The 21,307-nt window shown below is 45.6% G+C and overlaps 1 protein-coding gene across 1 annotated transcript; it reads left to right on the forward strand.

The window, feature by feature from the left end:
* The first annotated feature begins 597 nt into the window (after positions 1-597).
* Positions 598-20,020, forward strand: LOC134535254 (collagen alpha-1(I) chain-like). Its single transcript, XM_063374326.1, has 4 exons — positions 598-4,180; positions 4,217-4,457; positions 4,503-4,852; positions 19,902-20,020. Exons 1-4 carry the CDS (start codon positions 598-600, stop codon positions 20,018-20,020), a joined length of 4,293 nt encoding a protein of 1,430 aa, XP_063230396.1.
* Positions 20,021-21,307: the final 1,287 nt, after the last annotated feature.

Below are 21,307 nucleotides of genomic sequence, written 5' to 3' on the forward strand. Positions count from 1 at the left end.
AAGCTGATGTTGAACAAAAGGTTGTTGAAAACACTTTACGATATAACTTTTTTAAGATGAGAAAAATGGCCAAAAAACAATCATTATTTAATATCGACCATTCAGAACTTAATTAATTTAGGTATATAAATAAACTTTCTTTTTTAATTACAGTATGCTCTATTGCATTTATTGCAACAATAAATTTATGAGCTTCAAATTGTTTTAACACTGAGACATTGTTCTACCACTTAATGAACCTATAAAATAAATGTTGTTTAATTATTGTTCTTTTTTTTAATTGACATGTAAATCCTTTGTGCTCAGCCTTTTGCATAAATATAAGGACAAATCTTAAATGATCTATTTTTATGACACATTTCTTGCATGGACCAATATTAATTTGATGTCACTGATTGATGATCAGGCACAAAAAATATCTTTTTTCCTTAGAAACCATTAACTTAAATCCATTAATTATTGAAGAAAATGAGGCGGACATTTTTTCCAAGACTAAAAAAATAAAAGCAGTTAAACGGAGCAGAAATGAAGTTGTTGAAGGTTTCCCGAAATCGAATTTTTGTTTGTAGGACCGTGCCGGTCGGTTATAGTTTCCTAATGACGGAGCGCGAGCCAATCAGCGGGGGGCGGTCCCCACCGCAGAGCCGCCCCGGGCCTGGCGCGCCTGGCGCGTGTGGCGCGTGGGGCGCGCGTGGCGCGAGCTCGCAGAGTGACGACTCGCCTGGCGCGTGTGGCGCGTGTGGCACGAGTTCGCAGAGTGACGACTCGCCTGGCGCGTGCGGCGCGTGTGGCACGTGTGGCGCGAGCTCGCAGAGTGACGACTCGCCTGGCGCGTGTGGCGCGTGTGGCTCGTGTGGCGCGAGCTCGCAGAGTGACGACTCGCCTGGCGCGTGTGGCGCGTGTGGCACGAGTTCGCAGAGTGACGACTCGCCTGGCGCGTGCGGCGCGTGTGGCACGTGTGGCGCGAGCTCGCAGAGTGACGACCCGCCCGGCGCGTGTGGCGTGAGCTCGCAGAGTGACGACTCGCCTGGCGCGTGCGGAGCGTGTGGCTCGTGTGGCGCGAGCTCGCAGAGTGACGACCCGCCCGGCGCGTGTGGCGTGAGCTCGCAGAGTGACGACTCGCCTGGCGCGTGCGGAGCGTGTGGCTCGTGTGGCGCGAGCTCGCAGAGTGACGACCCGCCCGGCGCGTGTGGCGTGAGCTCGCAGAGTGACGACTCGCCTGGCGCGTGCGGAGCGTGTGGCTCGTGTGGCGAGAGCTCGCAGAGTGACGACCCGCCCGGCGCGTGTGGCGTGAGCTCGCAGAGTGACGACTCGCCTGGCGCGTGCGGAGCGTGTGGCTCGTGTGGCGCGAGCTCGCAGAGTGACGACCCGCCCGGCGCGTGTGGCGTGAGCTCGCAGAGTGACGACTCGCCTGGCGCGTGCGGAGCGTGTGGCACGTGTGGCGCGAGCTCGCAGAGTGACGACCCGCCCGGCGCGTGTGGCGTGAGCTCGCAGAGTGACGACTCGCCTGGCGCGTGTGGCGCGTGTGGCTCGTGTGGCGCGAGCTCGCAGAGTGACGACTCGCCTGGCGCGTGTGGCGCGTGTGGCACGAGTTCGCAGAGTGACGACTCGCCTGGCGCGTGCGGCGCGTGTGGCACGTGTGGCGCGAGCTCGCAGAGTGACGACCCGCCCGGCGCGTGTGGCGTGAGCTCGCAGAGTGACGACTCGCCTGGCGCGTGCGGAGCGTGTGGCTCGTGTGGCGCGAGCTCGCAGAGTGACGACTCGCCTGGCGCGTGTGGCGCGTGTGGCACGAGTTCGCAGAGTGACGACTCGCCTGGCGCGTGCGGCGCGTGTGGCACGTGTGGCGCGAGCTCGCAGAGTGACGACCCGCCCGGCGCGTGTGGCGTGAGCTCGCAGAGTGACGACTCGCCTGGCGCGTGCGGAGCGTGTGGCTCGTGTGGCGCGAGCTCGCAGAGTGACGACCCGCCCGGCGCGTGTGGCGTGAGCTCGCAGAGTGACGACTCGCCTGGCGCGTGCGGAGCGTGTGGCTCGTGTGGCGCGAGCTCGCAGAGTGACGACCCGCCCGGCGCGTGTGGCGTGAGCTCGCAGAGTGACGACTCGCCTGGCGCGTGTGGCGCGTGTGGCACGAGTTCGCAGAGTGACGACTCGCCTGGCGCGTGCGGAGCGTGTGGCTCGTGTGGCGCGAGCTCGCAGAGTGACGACCCGCCCGGCGCGTGTGGCGTGAGCTCGCAGAGTGACGACTCGCCTGGCGCGTGCGGAGCGTGTGGCACGTGTGGCGTGAGCTCGCAGAGTGACGACTCGCCTGGCGCGTGCGGAGCGTGTGGCTCGTGTGGCGCGAGCTCGCAGAGTGACGACTCGCCTGGCGCGTGTGGCGCGTGTGGCACGAGTTCGCAGAGTGACGACTCGCCTGGCGCGTGCGGAGCGTGTGGCACGTGTGGCGTGAGCTCGCAGAGTGACGACTCGCCTGGCGCGTGCGGAGCGTGTGGCTCGTGTGGCGCGAGCTCGCAGAGTGACGACTCGCCTGGCGCGTGTGGCGCGTGTGGCACGAGTTCGCAGAGTGACGACTCGCCTGGCGCGTGCGGCGCGTGTGGCACGTGTGGCGCGAGCTCGCAGAGTGACGACCCGCCCGGCGCGTGTGGCGTGAGCTCGCAGAGTGACGACTCGCCTGGCGCGTGCGGAGCGTGTGGCTCGTGTGGCGCGAGCTCGCAGAGTGACGACCCGCCCGGCGCGTGTGGCGTGAGCTCGCAGAGTGACGACTCGCCTGGCGCGTGCGGAGCGTGTGGCTCGTGTGGCGCGAGCTCGCAGAGTGACGACCCGCCCGGCGCGTGTGGCGTGAGCTCGCAGAGTGACGACTCGCCTGGCGCGTGCGGAGCGTGTGGCTCGTGTGGCGCGAGCTCGCAGAGTGACGACCCGCCCGGCGCGTGTGGCGTGAGCTCGCAGAGTGACGACTCGCCTGGCGCGTGCGGCGCGTGTGGCTCGTGTGGCGCGAGCTCGCAGAGTGACGACCCGCCCGGCGCGTGTGGCGTGAGCTCGCAGAGTGACGACTCGCCTGGCGCGTGCGGCGCGTGTGGCTCGTGTGGCGCGAGCTCGCAGAGTGACGACCCGCCCGGCGCGTGTGGCGTGAGCTCGCAGAGTGACGACTCGCCTGGCGCGTGCGGAGCGTGTGGCTCGTGTGGCGCGAGCTCGCAGAGTGACGACCCGCCCGGCGCGTGTGGCGTGAGCTCGCAGAGTGACGACTCGCCTGGCGCGTGCGGAGCGTGTGGCTCGTGTGGCGCGAGCTCGCAGAGTGACGACCCGCCCGGCGCGTGTGGCGTGAGATCGCAGAGTGACGACTCGCCTGGCGCGTGCGGAGCGTGTGGCTCGTGTGGCGCGAGCTCGCAGAGTGACGACCCGCCCGGCGCGTGTGGCGTGAGCTCGCAGAGTGACGACTCGCCTGGCGCGTGCGGCGCGTGTGGCTCGTGTGGCGCGAGCTCGCAGAGTGACGACCCGCCCGGCGCGTGTGGCGTGAGCTCGCAGAGTGACGACTCGCCTGGCGCGTGCGGAGCGTGTGGCTCGTGTGGCGCGAGCTCGCAGAGTGACGACCCGCCCGGCGCGTGTGGCGTGAGCTCGCAGAGTGACGACTCGCCTGGCGCGTGCGGAGCGTGTGGCTCGTGTGGCGCGAGCTCGCAGAGTGACGACCCGCCCGGCGCGTGTGGCGTGAGCTCGCAGAGTGACGACTCGCCTGGCGCGTGCGGAGCGTGTGGCTCGTGTGGCGCGAGCTCGCAGAGTGACGACCCGCCCGGCGCGTGTGGCGTGAGCTCGCAGAGTGACGACTCGCCTGGCGCGTGCAGCGCGTGTGGCTCGTGTGGCGCGAGCTCGCAGAGTGACGACCCGCCCGGCGCGTGTGGCGTGAGCTCGCAGAGTGACGACTCGCCTGGCGCGTGCGGCGCGTGTGGCTCGTGTGGCGCGAGCTCGCAGAGTGACGACCCGCCCGGCGCGTGTGGCGTGAGCTCGCAGAGTGACGACTCGCCTGGCGCGTGCGGAGCGTGTGGCTCGTGTGGCGCGAGCTCGCAGAGTGACGACCCGCCCGGCGCGTGTGGCGTGAGCTCGCAGAGTGACGACTCGCCTGGCGCGTGCGGAGCGTGTGGCTCGTGTGGCGCGAGCTCGCAGAGTGACGACCCGCCCGGCGCGTGTGGCACGAGTTAGCAGAGTGACGACTCGCCTGGCGCGTGCGGAGCGTGTGGCTCGTGTGGCGCGAGCTCGCAGAGTGACGACCCGCCCGGCGCGTGTGGCGTGAGCTCGCAGAGTGACGACTCGCCTGGCGCGTGCGGCGCGTGTGGCTCGTGTGGCGCGAGCTCGCAGAGTGACGACCCGCCCGGCGCGTGTGGCGTGAGCTCGCAGAGTGACGACTCGCCTGGCGCGTGCAGCGCGTGTGGCTCGTGTGGCGCGAGCTCGCAGAGTGACGACCTGCCCGGCGCGTGTGGCACGAGTTAGCAGAGTGACGACTCACATGGCGCGTGCAGCGCGTGTGGCTCGTGTGGCGCGAGCTCGCAGAGTGACGACCCGCCCGGCGCGTGTGGCGTGAGCTCGCAGAGTGACGACTCGCCTGGCGTGTGCGGAGCGTGTGGCTCGTGTGGCGCGAGCTCGCAGAGTGACGACCCGCCCAGCGCGTGTGGCGCGTGTGGCGCGCCTGGCGCGTGGGACGCGCGTGGCGCGAGCTCGCAGAGTGACGACTCGCCTGGCGCGTGCGGCGCGTGTGGCTCGTGTGGCGCGAGCTCGCAGAGTGACGACCCGCCCAGCGCGTGTGGCGCGTGTGGCGCGCCTGGCGCGTGGGACGCGCGTGGTGCGAGCTCGCAGAGTGACGACCCGCCCGGTAGATTGATGGATGGACATCTTGATTGCTTTCCAAGTCCCGGTCTAAGGAAATTCTCCGCGGAACGTCGACTTTTCGGTCGGACAAAGGCCGTTGCTCCGCGCCTTTCCTGACGTAACACTTTTGACGTGTGAATTCTTAGAGCTCTCGCTGTACGGCAGTTGGTTGGAGTCATTTCGTAACGGAACGGAAGTCACACGGAACGTAAATGAGTAACCACAGTGCTGCCATCTGTGGCGATTAGCGCGAACCAGAGTTCACAAAGCTGAGCAGAGTTTTAATAAAATCACACGTCGAAAATCAGGACCAAAGCCGGGGTTTGTTATTTTTTCAATTTGTTTTGACGTGACGTCTAATAAATCGATGAACGCCGGCTGCACGCACGAAAAAGTGTCCCGTAACGCACATTGTTCCTTTACGCTCATTGTACGCTTGCGCCGCATCTATCACTCTTAAACTCGACTGTTTATAAAGTGAAGTGAAAAGTTAATGTGGTTTTCATTGCTTATAACTACAAAAATTCCGGCAATAAAGGTTAATTATTCTTGCATTTTAAAAATCTGATTTCTAGTAGGCTATAGTTTCAAGTATTTTTTTTTTATTATTAAAATAAAAATGATTAAATTTTATCCATAAAGTATGCAATCATTTCATCAATGTTTTGTTATGACGTCACGTTAAACTATCGTCGGTAAACCGACTTTACAGACAACCAATTTTTTTGTTTCATCGGAGCCGTTTCATAACATTTTTAACCTTTCGCTCTGCAATTTGAATGATAACAATAGTCAACGTAACTGCTCCGTAAACGTATTTTTGAGGCGGGTGCGGAACTACGTGTGGTTCGCGTTAAGAAAAGTTGTTTAAAACAGAATTTATATATTTATCATGCTCTGCTTTATGTGTTCGTAGTAAAACTGCAGGATTAGGAAAAAAATGTCATGTCAAAACTTATTGTCGCAGCTGTGCTGGTAGTGCAGGCCTAGTGTAGAGAGCCTGTCACTCCCCCAGGCCCACCTCCTTCCCACTGCAGACACACAGGTGGCTGCCGCAGGGATTACACTGCACGCGCCGCGCTCGCAGTCCAGTGCGCGCGGCTAGATTACCCTGGCCACTGCTTGCCTCGTGGTGCAGGCCTAGTGTAGAGAGCCTGTCACTCCCCCAGGCCCACCTCCTTCCCACTGCAGACACACAGGTGGCTGCCGCAGGGATTACACTGCACGCGCCGCGCTCGCAGTCCAGTGCACGCGGCTAGATTACCCTGGCCACTGCTTGCCTCGTGGTGCAGGCCTAGTGTAGAGAGCCTGTCACTCCCCCACGCCCACCTCCTTCCCACTGCAGACACACAGGTGGCTACCGCAGGGATTACACTGCACGCGCCGCGCTCGCAGTCCAGTGCGCGCGGCTAGATTACCCTGGCCACTGCTTGCCTCGTGGTGCAGGCCTAGTGTAGAGAGCCTGTCACTCCCCCAGGCCCACCTCCTTCCCACTGCAGACACACAGGTGGCTACCGCAGGGATTACACTGCACGCGCCGCGCTCGCAGTCCAGTGCGCGCGGCTAGATTACCCTGGCCACTGCTTGCCTCGTGGTGCAGGCCTAGTGTAGAGAGCCTGTCACTCCCCCAGGCCCACCTCCTTCCCACTGCAGACACACAGGTGGCTACCGCAGGGATTACACTGCACGCGCCGCGCTCGCAGTCCAGTGCGCGCGGCTAGATTACCCTGGCCACTGCTTGCCTCGTGGTGCAGGCCTAGTGTAGAGAGCCTGTCCCTCCCCCAGGCCCACCTCCTTCCCACTGCAGACACACAGGTGGCTGCCGCAGGGATTACACTGCACGCTCCGCGCCCGCAGTCCAGTGCGCGAGGCTAGATTACCCTGGGCACTGCTTGCCTCGTGGTGCAGGCCTAGTGTAGAGAGCCTGTCCCTCCCCCACGCCCACCTCCTTCCCACTGCAGACACACAGGTGGCTGCCGCAGGGATTACACTGCACGCGCCGCGCTCGCAATCCAGTGCGCGCGGCTAGATTACCCTGGCCACTGCTTGCCTCGTGGTGCAGGCCTAGTGTAGAGAGCCTGTCCCTCCCCCACGCCCACCTCCTTCCCACTGCAGACACACAGGTGGCTACCGCAGGGATTACACTGCACGCTCCGCGCCCGCAGTCCAGCGCGCGCGGCTAGATTACCCTGGCGACTGCTTGCCACACAATTGTCTCGTGTCGGAGGCGCGCGGGAACGTAACAGAAGTTAAGCTTTAACACTTACAAAACTAAAATGAAGTAGTTGCGGGGCTGTGACAAACTGTCAAAATAGTTTTAAGATAGTTCCACCCCCCTCGCAAAAAAAAAAGCTGCGTCAATCAAAGTTAGTTCTATGCCTGGGCACTAGCAAACTGGAAAGGCACTTCTTCCATTCCAAACTTAAATTCAGGAAACTGTTCCGTCACCACTGAGGTCAAAATACTGGGCGTAACTTACCTTGGCAGTCGAGGTGTTGCAGCCAGAGTCCAGGCGGTCGTGCAGTCTCTCTGCACTAAATGTTCCGGCCCGCGAAGGCATTGAGCGCCCCACTCCCCGACTTGTGCACACAACCAGGCGTCACGAAGCAGACTCTTCTGCGGCTTCGACGATCAGCTCCACACTCGGGCGCCGCGCATGCGCAGAGCGCGCCACTCGCGCGTTAAGAATAAACACCGTAATATTGGTATGAGTTACAGCGCAGGTTGGCACACAAACGCACACACTTCTCGTACACTTCCGGTACACCGATCCTGCGTTGGTGGCACCCCTACTCTATTTTTTAATAAAAATTATCAAAAACTTACAAAAATATTTTAGTTAAAAAGTCTAATATTTTTCATATGACAAAAAGCACAGTCCAATAAATATAGGTAAAGTAAGAAAATTCCTAAAAATTCAACTTTCAACACTCATTTTTGTATCGAATTTTTCCACAGATCCTAGGTAAATGTTTGGTTATCAGTTATAGTTCATACAAACACTTGCTTACTTTATCCTATTTGTCATACAAAGTAGGGAGTAGATTCAAACGCCATTTCAGTGCTGCGAAGAAGTAAATCCGCTCGTCTTCCGAGGTGGTTCGAGTTTGAGGTTGTTTGGAGTCAAATCTCGAATGTCTTCACCAAGGCACATGCCATGGTGTGCCGGTGTGTGATCTCGGAGTAGTTATATTATTTTTTCATAGACACACATTTTGTCACCGACAAATTTATTTTCTAACTATTTAGCCACGAGATCCTAACATACAGCAGAATACATCTCAAGGACACACTTAATGTAACACTGCAACCTCAACCTGTATTACTATTAATAAAAAAATTTATTCCAAATACATGTTTATTTTATAAGAAATCAGCGAGAGTTATTTGGAGATAGGGTTTACTTACTGAAATAAAAATATCATCACAGTTATGTGGTTCAAAAATCAATATTTTGTATTTATTAAATTTTAAGAAAGGTTTTAAATTATATATACATATATATATAACAGAATACTAAAAAAGTAAAAATGGCCTTTATATTACGGAACACTCTTTTAATTTTCCTGTCTTAATTTTAGGACATCACAGAACTTTAATTTCAGGCTAGCCAAACTGGAAATCGAACCCGTGCCTCGCGGAATCAGGGTCCAGTGTTTTGCCTCCGCGCCATCTAGCGCCAACACAGGTGTTGTAACATGAAGACACTTCACTGATCTGAATGATTTCCACCGTCTCGACTCAGACTGTACAACAACTAAAAAGTTTGCACCGAGAAACATATGCATTAAGGGCGAATGAGCGTCGCCAACATGGACTCTTTTTTTTTTTTTTTTTTCATTTTTGGCTATAATTCTAATTTTAACTGTCTATTCAATTATTTTTTTTATATTTCAAGGCAAAAATCATACCTCCCAGCCCTTCTGTACCTTGTTGCGACCACGCATTTACCCAACAGGCTCTTTTCTGTACACGCAGCGAGGAAGTAACTGATCATCTCACATGGGCGACTACAACTGTCATGATAATCACACCAGTTGGCTTCAAAAAGTATCCAAAGCTAAATCATGTGCCATTTCGAACCAAAAAAAAAAATTACCACGGGCGCATTATTGCGAGGGGGGGTTAACAAAATTTAAAATTAACAAAATGGTGAGGCCGAATACCCCTTAGAGACTACATAATAGTTGAGTAGTAGGCAAGCGAAGCAGCAGCAATCAGACTCCAATAAAATTGACAGAATGATCAGCATACGAAACCATTTTAAACTCACGGGTTGCATGACCAACTATTTGTACCTACATGACCACCCTTACTGATGTCCGTATGATAACATTGTGGAAGTGCTGGAGGTAGACATTTCAAGTTAATATACAGCTTTTTATCCACCCCTCATCAGTGTCGCCACCCACGTAGCTCCGATCAAGCGTTTCCCCGACATTGTGTGACGAGTTCACGGTCCATCAGTCATCGAACAGTTTGCTCCGAGACCCCCGCGCTCAATTTCGGTTCTAAATCCGACGGATTTTTTTCCCCCCCGCTCTCGCCGGCCGTCGAGTCCGCGACCAAAGGATAACTACAGGAGTCCTCGCCGTCGGACGACCGTCGCACAGAGAGGTATTTGGCCTCAAAACCTGGCCAAAAAACATTTTATTTATATATTTTATAGAAAATATATTTTGAAGTAGCTTGGAACTTATACGTTACTAAACCAATCATTTTAAGGTTTTCAGTGACAGACAGGTATTTAAAAAAATTAGTATTATAGTTTTTATTGTCATATCATATAATTTTACAGATTTTTCTTGTTATATCCAATAATTTTACTGGTTTATCTTGTCATATCCAATAATTTTGCTGGTTTATCTTGTCATATCCAATAATTTTAAGTAACAATAAATACTTAATTGAATGCAAGTGTCTCTAATCAGAGGTTTTATAATAAACCCTCAGATTCTTCATCTTCATCTGTGTGCTCCGAATCATTTGATGCAAAGAATTGGCTTTGTTTTAACATTGCTATTGCATCTTTGGAGAATGTCTGCCTAAGTTTTTTTGACTTAGGCCGAATGCTTGTAATATATGGGTCTGAAGTCAAAAAAAGTCTATTAAGAATATCTCGATTATAGTCTGTTCTTGAAAATTTCCGAGAGTAATTTTGCCGGTACTGTCGAAAATGCTTGTTCCTGGCTTCTGCGGCTTCTTCTGATAGTTGCCCAATAGGCAGTAATGTATGTGATATGACACTCGGCGCGTGTGTCAATATTTTATGTAATGTTGGGGACATTGGCTGCCAAATATAATTAGTGACATAGTGTTTAGCAGTATCAAGTGCGTACATAGAAAATTTATCTTCATCTATTTGGAATCCCGAGGATAGCACTTCTAGAATGATTTTTAATCTGCAAATGAGCTCTTGGTCCACTCCTGTAAGTAAGGCAGCCATCTCAGGATCAGTGAAAAATCGACGAGATGTGTTGCCATCATTTGTGTTGCCGTATCCAGCTTTTGGCACATCCACGAGCAATCCCAGTTTCTCTTTAAAATCTTTCTGGATTTGTAGTTTCGCATCTGCTATCTTCTTCTTGTCATCTGCCATCGACACGCGGCCTTTATGCACTTCTGCCTTTATTTTGTAGGATAAATGCAAAATAAACTCAAAAAACCTAATTCTTGCATGGAGTATCGATAAACAAAACTTGAATGTCTCGGGGGTTTTCTGGATTTTTTACTGTCAAATCATTAAATGTTTTTGATGTTTGCCCGCAAATATAGCACCGCATTGTCGAGGCTGTATGAGTGGCCGCGTTGCAGACTTTTCCGTCAACCATTGTTATCAGCAATTTATGTTTTATAAAAACCTGCTCGTCCTCAATTTTTGTTTCTTGTAACAAATTTTCCTGATCTTCAACATATTTAATTTCTTTATTAGTAACATCGTTGTTTTCTTTAAGAAATCTGATTCGAATTGGCCTGCAATACCGCGGTGATGCGGTAAGGGATTCTGCCATATAACCTTTGGTCCGCTTGACAGCCTCAAAGGTACAAGCGAACTTTGAAATATGTGCGAGTCACTGCCTTCTTCATTTTCAAATTTCTGCTTGTATTGTGCTTGTTGAGAGCCATCACAACCCCACTTACATACGAGCTGAAAATGCTTCTTCTCTTCTTCTGTACAGGTTTCTGTAACTTCTTTTAAGTATTTGCACAATCGTAATGCCGTGTGATCGAGTAGGTCTTGAAGTCTAACTTCAGCAGAAGTTTCTGTGACAGTTATTCCTTCGTTTCTTGGGTAACATTCTTTTTTTACTATTTGTAGGATTGAATAGCAGGGAAATATATTCTTGTTAGCCTGTTGGATCACTGCATATTGCTTCGTAGTAAGATCAACATCAACAAACATTGCCAATGCTTTTGATGCTGAATCCGGGGTTTCTGTTCTTTCTTTAGTAGCACTGGCAACTGCTTTACGAAACTTCGTCGCTCGTCTTGGAGATTTAGATATTTCTTTAATAACATTTGCCATGTCATTTTTACCTTCGGCTCGATGGCTCATCTGTGCTGCATAAGTTAATTCATCAGCAGAAACATTTTTTCTTAGTTCCATTGTTTTTCGACGCTTTGATTGGTCACTTGATTCTCCGAACTCCTTGCTTGGCCTACCTCGTGAGCAAGTATCTGGAGGGGCAGCAGCGGGTAAAGATATGTCTGTATTAAGCCAATCTTTATTGTTTTCCAGGAAACGTTCTTCTATGCTGTTACATTCGAGCCACTTGCGCTTGTAAACAATCTTAAAACTGTTTAGTATTTTTCGTAATTTACCATGTTGCTCCGATGAACACTTTGTAACCTGCACAAGTTTATCTTCTAGATGTTGGAACCTTTTGCCTAAGAGTCTTTCTGAGCTTTCTCTAACAATCTCGTGCATGTTTTTCTGACTCATGGTAATGACGAAAACTTCGGAATCTAGAGGGAAAAATAAATAAAAGATAAGCATACAGAATTAAGAACTTCTGCTTTCACTCACATTAGTTATTATTACTACCTGGGAAACTGCATTGGTTTTCGGGATAAATTCGTCTTACAGGAAAACACAGGACAAATGTTCACAATTTAATACTAATCTATTTAGCCGCTTTGGCGTGATTGAGTCACAAACAACGAGACTAACTTACTGTGTTTAAGATTTTATTACGTCAAGCAAAAGAAAAAAAAATCGTTAAAAATAAATGTGAATGTTCGGGAAAAGTTTTTCACGTACAAATGTTAGAAGAAGGTTTAAGGTTTAATACTGTATATTGATTGTTTAGTACAAACGTGTACAACACATTTAAAATCACTATTTTCTTAAAAATCGAGTAAAATACGTCAGGTTTGTTACAGATTATGGTTTAATTTAAATATAAAGGCAGTAATTTGGAAATTGGACACTTAAAAATCACTAGTATATGATCTACAAACATTATTCTTCAATATCCACAGTAGTTTTTTTCACTAAACTCACTCCTAAAGTATTAAAAATATAAAACAAAAACTTGACTATCAACAAAGTGCAAAGAACAAATACGTGCACATTAGACGAAGGCAATGTTCTGACTACAAGCAAGGCCATGTGTTGGGCACTGCGAGGGTAGTGTCTATTGTCACAAGCGAGGCCATTATCTACCTGTTCTGAGAACGAAGCTCGGCCACATCCGGAAAGGTTTACAATTTTGATTTATGACCAGGTTTTGAGGCTAAATACCTCTCTGTGCGTCGCTTGCAGCGAATAGACGTCCAGGCGATACCGTCGCCAGACTGTGCAGCTCAGAGGTTAGCGACGAGCGTTCGTCTACAACGTTCTAGCTATCAAACTAAGGCTGTACGTAGAATAATATTCCAGTTTCAATGGTAGGTAGCAGTTTAATTTAGAAAATTTTCCAACAAATCATACATCAAATTAAAGCTAAACCAACCTAGTTTTTGACGTGACAACGTCTAAAAAATCGATGAACGCCGGCTGCACGCACTAAAAAGTGTCCAGTTACGCACATTGTTCCGTAACGCTGTGTCCCGTTACGCTCATTGTTCCGTTACGCTGTGTCCCGTTACGCTCACTGTACGCTTGCGCCGCATCTATCTCTCTTCCACTCGATTGGCCTATGCGTCCGAGGAGAAGAAAGACAGCGGCAGCACACAACTTACATCTACACGTGAACTGTTTCGTCGACTGTTTATAAAGTGAAGTGAAAAGTTAATGTGGTTTTCATTGCTTATTACAACAACAATGTCGGCAATAAAGGTTAATTATTCTTGCATTTTAAAATCTGATTACTAGTATAATTACAAGTATTTATTCTTTTATTATTAAAATAAAATGATTCAATTTTATTCATAAAATTATGCAATCATTTCATCATTGTTTTGTTATGACGTTGTGACGTTAAGCTATCGTCCCTAAACCGACTTTACAGACAACCAATTTTTTTTTTACAGATGTTCAAAATGTGCACCTTTTGGTTACACGGCACACATCCAATTTCAAAATGTGCACCGTTAGTTCATACGGCACATATCCAAACTAAAGTAAAATTCTTCCCACGCTTTGGTCAAAACGCCCGGAGAAATGGAATCAAATAGCCTCTTCAGTTCTGTGTCTCAACTCTGGCAAACCATTAGGTAGCGGCGGAACGTAGGCGCGATATTTTAAAAAGCTCCAAAAGATAATAGTCGCACTGCGTTATGTCAGGGGAACGCGAAGGCCAGCGAAAAAAAATTCTCCGTCTACTAGGTCATTACGACAAATCCAACGGTTAGTGACTTAGAAGTTCAACCACTCTCGTGCAAACAGATTCCAATGGGAATGGGCTCCGACCTGTTGCCAAAAAAGGGGGGTTGTCTGTAAAGTCGGTTTACGGACGATAATTTTGCGTGATAACGTCATAAGAAAACATTGATTAAAAACTGCATACTTTTAAAACTTAAAATATTATTGACAGTTTTTGCAAATTTAATTTAAATAACTTGTTTAAATATAATCATGAACAATTAGGTAAAAAGCCCGCCTTAACCTGTTTGAAAATTATAGAAGATTTTCTCGCACGGTGGTTGGCCGGTTCTTGCACGCTCGGCTCAGGCGGAACGTGACAATTTTTCGTGCGTGCAGCCAGCGTTCATCGATTTATAAGACGTTATCACGTCTAAAAATGTTTACAGGCTCACCCTCGACTAATTGGGTAAAGAGCAATTCTTTCGCGCTGCAAGCGAGTAAACAACAAAGCAGTAATCAATCACACATGCGCTTATTTAAAACTGTTGAAATTAAATTTTTAATTGTGACCTTCAACCAACATTCTACAAGGCTTACGGTTGATAATATTAAATTTTATAACTAAGAAATTCTTTTATGGTCAAACTGTACTTGTCGAAAACACTAATGGCCGTAGCAGCGTTTGTTGGCATTTGCAACATACTTAGGTACACTTTGATTTTGTTTAACGAAAGAGAAATATTCATGTAAAATTAAATTTAATTGTTAATTTGTACATTTAAAATTAAAAAAACAATCCTACCGCTACAAAAAAAAGTTAATACAGGTACGGATTGCTATCCGGACATTTATGATTTTTATTGTTCCAGTACCTCCAATAGTTTAAGTTATTTGTGATCAGTTTCCTGAATAGCTTTCCAGTATTAACTGTGTAAATTAATAAACAAAATAAAGTAAAATTATTGAATATTCTATTGAAATTTTAAATTATTTGAAAAAATTAATGCTTGAACGAAACATCAGTTAAAAAAGAAAATTATACGTCAAATTTTGTAAAAAAAGATAGATAGATAATTGTTATTTTAAATTGATAGTCTATAATTCTAATTAGTGTAAAAAATTAAAGTAATAATACTTATACTAGATTTAATATATATTTCGAATTTTTGTAGTGGAAGCTTTCATATTATGAATTTTACATGTGTGTTAAAAAAATAAAACATTAGAGCCCGTGGTTTGTTTACGAGCGCCACCAGCGCGCCATTTGATGGTAAGACAGAAGAAGTGTATGTGGCAGGGAAGTCAGCTGAACGCGTACTGGGAGCTCGTCAACGCCGTTGGAGGGGAAGAGATAAAGGTAAGTTTGCGTGGCAGGAGAATCAGCAGAGCGACTTTGTCGCGGGCTATCGCAGACTGGGAACTCGTCGACGAGGGCCACGAATGTTTTCACAAGCGTATCGAAATTCTTAAGAGTGATTTTCCGGCATGAACCATGCCTTTATAAGTGAGCTGTGTGAAGTTCATCGAAACTGCTCCAGGAAATTTCAACATATTTTTCACATCTAGGAAATGCATAATTTAAAGCTTGTTTCGCACTAAGTATATAATTAACGGCTGGTGGCCTTGGAAAGTATTTGTCAGTGAATAGACATAATTTTCGGGGAAAGTTTTCGCCTTTGTTTGCCTTCTAATGTGTGTGAATCATTTTCTCAAGAAACGCATGCAAATACTTAAGATGTCACATCAATTTTGCAATTGTCACCGTGCCTCTGCTACGAGTCCCATGCGGCATGAGAATTTAACGGTAGATTCTTCACTTTGAGATAGACCGCCGTCTACTTCCTTCAGAAATTTGTGTACATTTAAACTGTTTCCTGTAATTGGCACTGCGCTGTTAACGATTTTCATTGCAATGCTGTGGGAGATTTTGTTATTAAGTTTACAAACTGTTTGGAGGACTGGCTTGATGTTAGACATTTCAGAAATACTGCACAGTATAAATTAATTCCAATGCCCTACACATATTAAAACGCATTCAATTAAAATTTTTATCAAACCAGCATTTTTATAAAATTTGTAATTATTGATAATATTTTTATTGTATTCTTTGGTATTTATTGCTGCAGCAAAGTTTACAATCTGTAGTTTTAATATCAAAAGTACCTGTATATAGGCTATTGATCCAGCCCGTTGTATTTTTATAACATTTGGTTTACTAATTTATTGAAATTTATTTTAATGCAAATTTTTAATAGGTATAAATTATAAACTTTTCAGTGACTGATAAGCTATTGTTTGTATGAATGATTTGCCTCCTTTTGGTTGCAATTAAATGCATATAAACTTTAACTCAGATATTTTCACTGTCGTCTACTATTACACCTCCTTAATTTTTCGTTTAATTCGTAGGGTGTTTAAGATGTAAGATATTTTCTATGTTAAAAATTGTTTATTTATGGATCACAACAATTTGGTGTCAGAGTCGGTCTTGGTATTTATACCACTTATATTCATTTTTTTAACGATGCCGCTAATGATGAACGGTGGTTATTTCGGGGTGTGGGGACTGATGCTACTCACTGGTAGTGATGGTAGTAGCGGCAGTATTATCTCGTAAATGTGTTTCATATATGAAAAAATTAACATTGCTATGTGTTGTACAAAATTACAATATCTTTCTCATAGTATTGCAAACTAATTCTTGACAACTAGTTTCCAAAGAAAAAGTTTTTTTTTTTTACCGTGTGGCACAATTGCATACTTGTTCACTAACTTACTTGGCCACTCATACTTACTCAATGGCAATAAATGGCGATGCTGGAGTAATGTACTCTTTATGGGCCTAATAACTGTAGGCTTGCACATTTGAGGCTTGCCATTCGTAAGGATTCGTCCATGCTCGGGAGTATCCGTCGCTCGATATCTATTTGGTCGGGAGCCTATCTTTGGACTTGGCCACATTTATCTTCTGCACCCGCAATCATGTTTGATATTTCGTTGGTTTCTGTAAACATTCAGAATTTTTACACGTTATTTATTATGGTTATTTTTCAGATATTTGTTTTCCAATATTAATGCGATAAATATTGAAATGCTTCAATGCTACATATCATTAGGAGTGTTAATTCATCAACATTTGCAGTTTAACTTCTCGTTATTTGTTCATTATATTTATTTTATAGTTTTATGTTTCCTTTTTGTGCCGAAGCTGCACTAGGCACACATTTATTCTTAAATTTACACCTGAACACAGGGAGGAAATTTTTCATCCAATATTGCTCCGAGAACGGTTTATGTTTGGTGACTTACCAAGTTAGAATTGGAAGTTTCAGACAACAATGCATTATGAGAATGCGTAGAGGAAAGTCGTGTTTAGCTGGACTTCGGGCAAGATGTCTGCTGTGCGAGGGGCGGTCCCGACTCCCACGGGACCCCAGCACAGGAGTCGAGATCTCGCGACAACCGTGAATCAAGTAGTTGTCATCTACAAAATATTGGTTGTCTGTAAAGTCGGTTTACGGACGATAGTTCAACGTGACAGCGTCATAACAAAACATTGATGAAATTATTGCATACTTTTATGAATAAAATTGAATCATTTTTATTGAATTATCACTATTTTGTATGGATACAAAGAAGGAGTAAATGAAATCTACAATTTAATTGATAAATTTACTTTTATTTGCACTCATTAATTCAAATATGATTATTACTTTAACGAACAGATTATTTTAACTATAACTTGTATACATGTTTGCTATTTAACTTCTTCCAATATGTGTTATTCTGTTAAGGATAGGACGATGATAGGAAAAGTAGGAAACGAATGGGAGTGTTTCAAGTTTAATGTGTCTCGAAAAAGTGAAATTAATGGTTGTTCCAATCGAGTGGAAGAGAGATAGATGTGGCGCAAGCGTACAATGAGCGTAACGGGACACAGCGTAAAGGGACAATGTGCGTAACTGGACACTTTTTCGTGCGTGCAGCCGGCGTTCATCGATTTATTAGACGTTGTCACGTCAAAAATTCAAAATCTTAGGACGTCTTTTCATTTTGGCCACGGACATGGGGTGTAACGCCGAATACGTAGAGACCTTTAGCGATTCTCCAGTCTGGGTGATTCGGCCGAGTCGCCGATGTCTCCCTACATCCTGGTCAGAGATAGTCGTCTTCGGTGAGAGTGTCTCAGTCCCGAGAATTTCTCAGCAACCTGGAGGATCTGCTGAGTTCAGGATGCCTACAGTCGTAGCCGCCGCCGATTCATCATATTGCCATCCGGGGCAGTAAGCGTGGGCGAGGCCAGAAACCCAAGTTTCTACAACTCGCTAAGTGCATAGTAATTCAGGTGCACCCCACACTGGTGAAGAATCATTTAAATTCGACGGCGGGGGTGCGTGTCTTGTGGGATAAGTTTGGCACACGGGCCTGTGTGTGCGCTGGTATGTTGTGTAATGCTAGAAAAGTTACGTGTACCTAATTCGGCGGGGGAGAGAAGCTCCCCACCAGTTAGATCGGCTAGCTGGCGTGATGTAGTGTCGTGTTGGTGTGCATTAGAGGCTTGTCGGTGTGCTGTAATTTCAAGTGACCTAGTTAAACTCGGGTGTGGCGTGTAGTGTAAAGCTGTGCGAACCACTCCTACGAACCCCTGGGAACACATAACATCCTGCAGTTGTAGCCTTGGATTATTTTACATTTATATAGCCGACGTTCCTGAATGCTGTGCTGGCCACCTGCTGGTCCTACAGAAGAAGACACAGCTCTGCCGACTGAATCCCTGATAATCCTACAGCATGTTGGTCTGGTGAATGTGTTTGCATGTTTTCGTAGCCAAGAAACCAATCCATTAATCGTGAAGTTTTGCCATTTATTCGAGGATGGCTCATGTAACATGTACCTACAGTTTACATAAGTTGAAACTTCAGTAATCTCAAAAGTTGATATAAACATACAGATATTTCGACTGGAGAGGCTTAATATTCTATGGAACTATATGTGTGTGTCATTCTTGAACATTCAAAGTATTTATTTTGTCTCAATAGAAATATTTTTTATCATTATCGATAATTACTTAATTTCTTGCTATAGTTATAGTAATTAAAATGTAATTTTGATTTTCTGGGTTTGCATACGTTCATCATGTAATATTGTAAGTAATACTGAGTACATCTCATATTATTACACATCACACTATATTCATAACTTTGTTTTGAGAACACATTTTGTAGACTGGTGCAGGCACTTCTGTAAAAGAGGCTGTCTATAGCACGGGCCATGCTATCATCCCTCCAAAGTTATAAACTAGCATATTCTAGTGTTACCTGCGAACCACTCTACCACCTTCGACTGACATATTTTATATTTTTTTGGTATTGGTTACTATAATGGTTAAAATCGCTTTGCCAGCTCTAATGAAGTTTCCTTATTAATCCTTATACATTCTCATGCCCCTAAATTGTGAAGTTTCACTTATACCGCGCGTGACGGCCGCGTACCTATTTTTTACATTCAAGTTCTGGCTGTAAATATTAAAATTTGATTAATTTGATTCGACACATTCACTATTTCCCCCCACAAATACTGCGTTAACACAAACTACAGGATTTACATTTCGCAATGAGTGTCCAAATATAAATTTACGTATAGTACTTAACTATATTCGATCAACCAAATATAATATTTATTTTTATAAGTTAAAAAAGCGCTCAGTAGAAACAATTAACGATTGTGACGAGAGGGTAAATTGGTCATATTTTTTTATATATGCTCAGGTATATAACTGAACCTGGGCACAAATAATATTTTTCGGCTGTTCATTGCTTTATCTTAATACTCTTATTTTCAATGAAAATATTTGGCTTGCAGGCTTATAACGAAGTACTATCGGTATGGTTGGTGTCAAACTGTACAGGCCAACAAGATTTTTTTTTTTTTTTTTTTTTTTTTTTTAGTGGCTAGGATTTTGGAACTGATTTTAGCCATATTTAGGGTGCTGTGCTGACTCTAAATATGAAACTAGTTTTCTTTCTATCAGCTCTCCTTTTTGAGATAAGCGAAGCTAGAAATGTGTTCTTCTACACAATGGGAACAAATATGGTTCAATACCAATTGCTCACTCAGTGACAATGAAAGAAACATTATAGCACCATAGCTTTGTTCTTGGAGAATATAAGGTATTTGTTGCAGTTGTCGGAAATTTTCTGGGCCAATGAAAAGTAGGAAACCATGTTTAACTGTTATAAGATATGCTTAAAAATTTGAAACCCCTTGGGTGCAACATGAGTATTAAGGTGCGCTATTTACACAGCCACCTGGGCCGTCTTCCTGAAAATTAAGGAGACAGAAGCGAGGAGCCAGGTGAATGATTTCATCAAGATATTAAAATCATGGAGAACTGCTATCAAGGTAGACGAGATACGCACATGATGGCAGATTATTGCTGGAATTTAAAAAGGAACTGTTCCAAGATATATTCAAGAAGTTCACGAAAAAGAAGCTTCCCAAGTGTTGAGTGACTAGTTGGTTCCATCGATGACTTTGTACTTACTATCTTTGTATATGTAATAATATTTGTATAATATAACGATGTTTGTATAATATCACGATATTTGTGTAATTTAATAAGAATTTCATGTTTAATTATTAGCTTCGATTCATGGATTTAACATAAAATAATGCAATAAGTACATTTCACTATAACGTTATATCTTAGAAATTTGACCTAGGCAAAATCTAATGCCATATTTGAATTCAGGTCACACAATTTAATATGAAATCAGCTCCAAATCCCCCGGCACTAAAACTACTGTTGGCCTGTGTAATGAAAACAATACGAAGTTTAAGTATTTGAAGGTTCACTGCAATCATATTTAATTGCGAATTTATGGAATCTTCACATTACTGAGCGTATTGAGCCCAATGAAAGCATATTGCGAATCTGCGATGGCCGACCGTCGCCTACCGCAGAGAAAGTAAATTAACTGCAATAAATCTCGTATGTAAGTGTACAATGAAAAAAAAAAAAAACATTCTCTGATATTTCCTTGAACCAACTAAGTGTCTAACCCAGGTCCTTGGATTCGCAAGCAAAACGTTCAAGCCACAGAATCAAAACGTTATACTTCGTTTAACTGACGAGGAGAAATAGTCTAGCATGTAAATTACATTAACTCTCGCATAAATTATTCCCGTTAAATTGATTATAAGATTTATATATTAAGTTGGCCCAATCTCCAATTCTCTTCTATTATATTGTGCATCCTTCATTTTCCATAATCTGATAATTTTATTCTAGCCTTTGTCTGTGAGCAAGATTCTTTCCATATAATATTTCAGTAACTTTGGTAACCAATATATGCGATGCATAATATCCTTTATTTTTGAGTGTAATAAATATAGCAAGGGAATTATAGTTACTTCTTCAATAAAAATATGAAAGAAAATTTAAATACGAAACATTTATTTTATTAATAAAATTCCTATTACAAATGAATCATCTAAGTATATAGCCTACTTATAGTCACCTTCTAAAATTATATATTTTAATAGGTAATACAGTACCGATCGGTTTACTGATTTAATTCATTTTGAAAACAAACATTTATCATAATCAAACTGCATGCCTCTAATTAAATCAAAATGAATTCCTATATATCACTGACAGGCTGATTATAGCGTAAAGTCTGCAATCGGATGATATTGAAATTGTTTTCA

Source organism: Bacillus rossius, chromosome 8 (assembly GCF_032445375.1).
Source record: "Bacillus rossius redtenbacheri isolate Brsri chromosome 8, Brsri_v3, whole genome shotgun sequence".
Classification (NCBI taxonomy): Eukaryota; Metazoa; Arthropoda; class Insecta; order Phasmatodea; family Bacillidae; genus Bacillus; species Bacillus rossius.

Bases quoted from the DNA above. Each gene is read 5' to 3' on its own strand.
- LOC134535254 (XM_063374326.1), top strand. From the start codon at position 598: ATGACGGAGCGCGAGCCAATCAGCGGGGGGCGGTCCCCACCGCAGAGC. The intron at 4,458-4,502 runs GTGTGGCACGAG...TGGCGCGTGCAG, and splicing joins AGTGACGACCTGCCCGGCGC to CGCGTGTGGCTCGTGTGGCG. The intron at 4,853-19,901 runs GTAGATTGATGG...CTATTTACACAG, and splicing joins GCAGAGTGACGACCCGCCCG to CCACCTGGGCCGTCTTCCTG.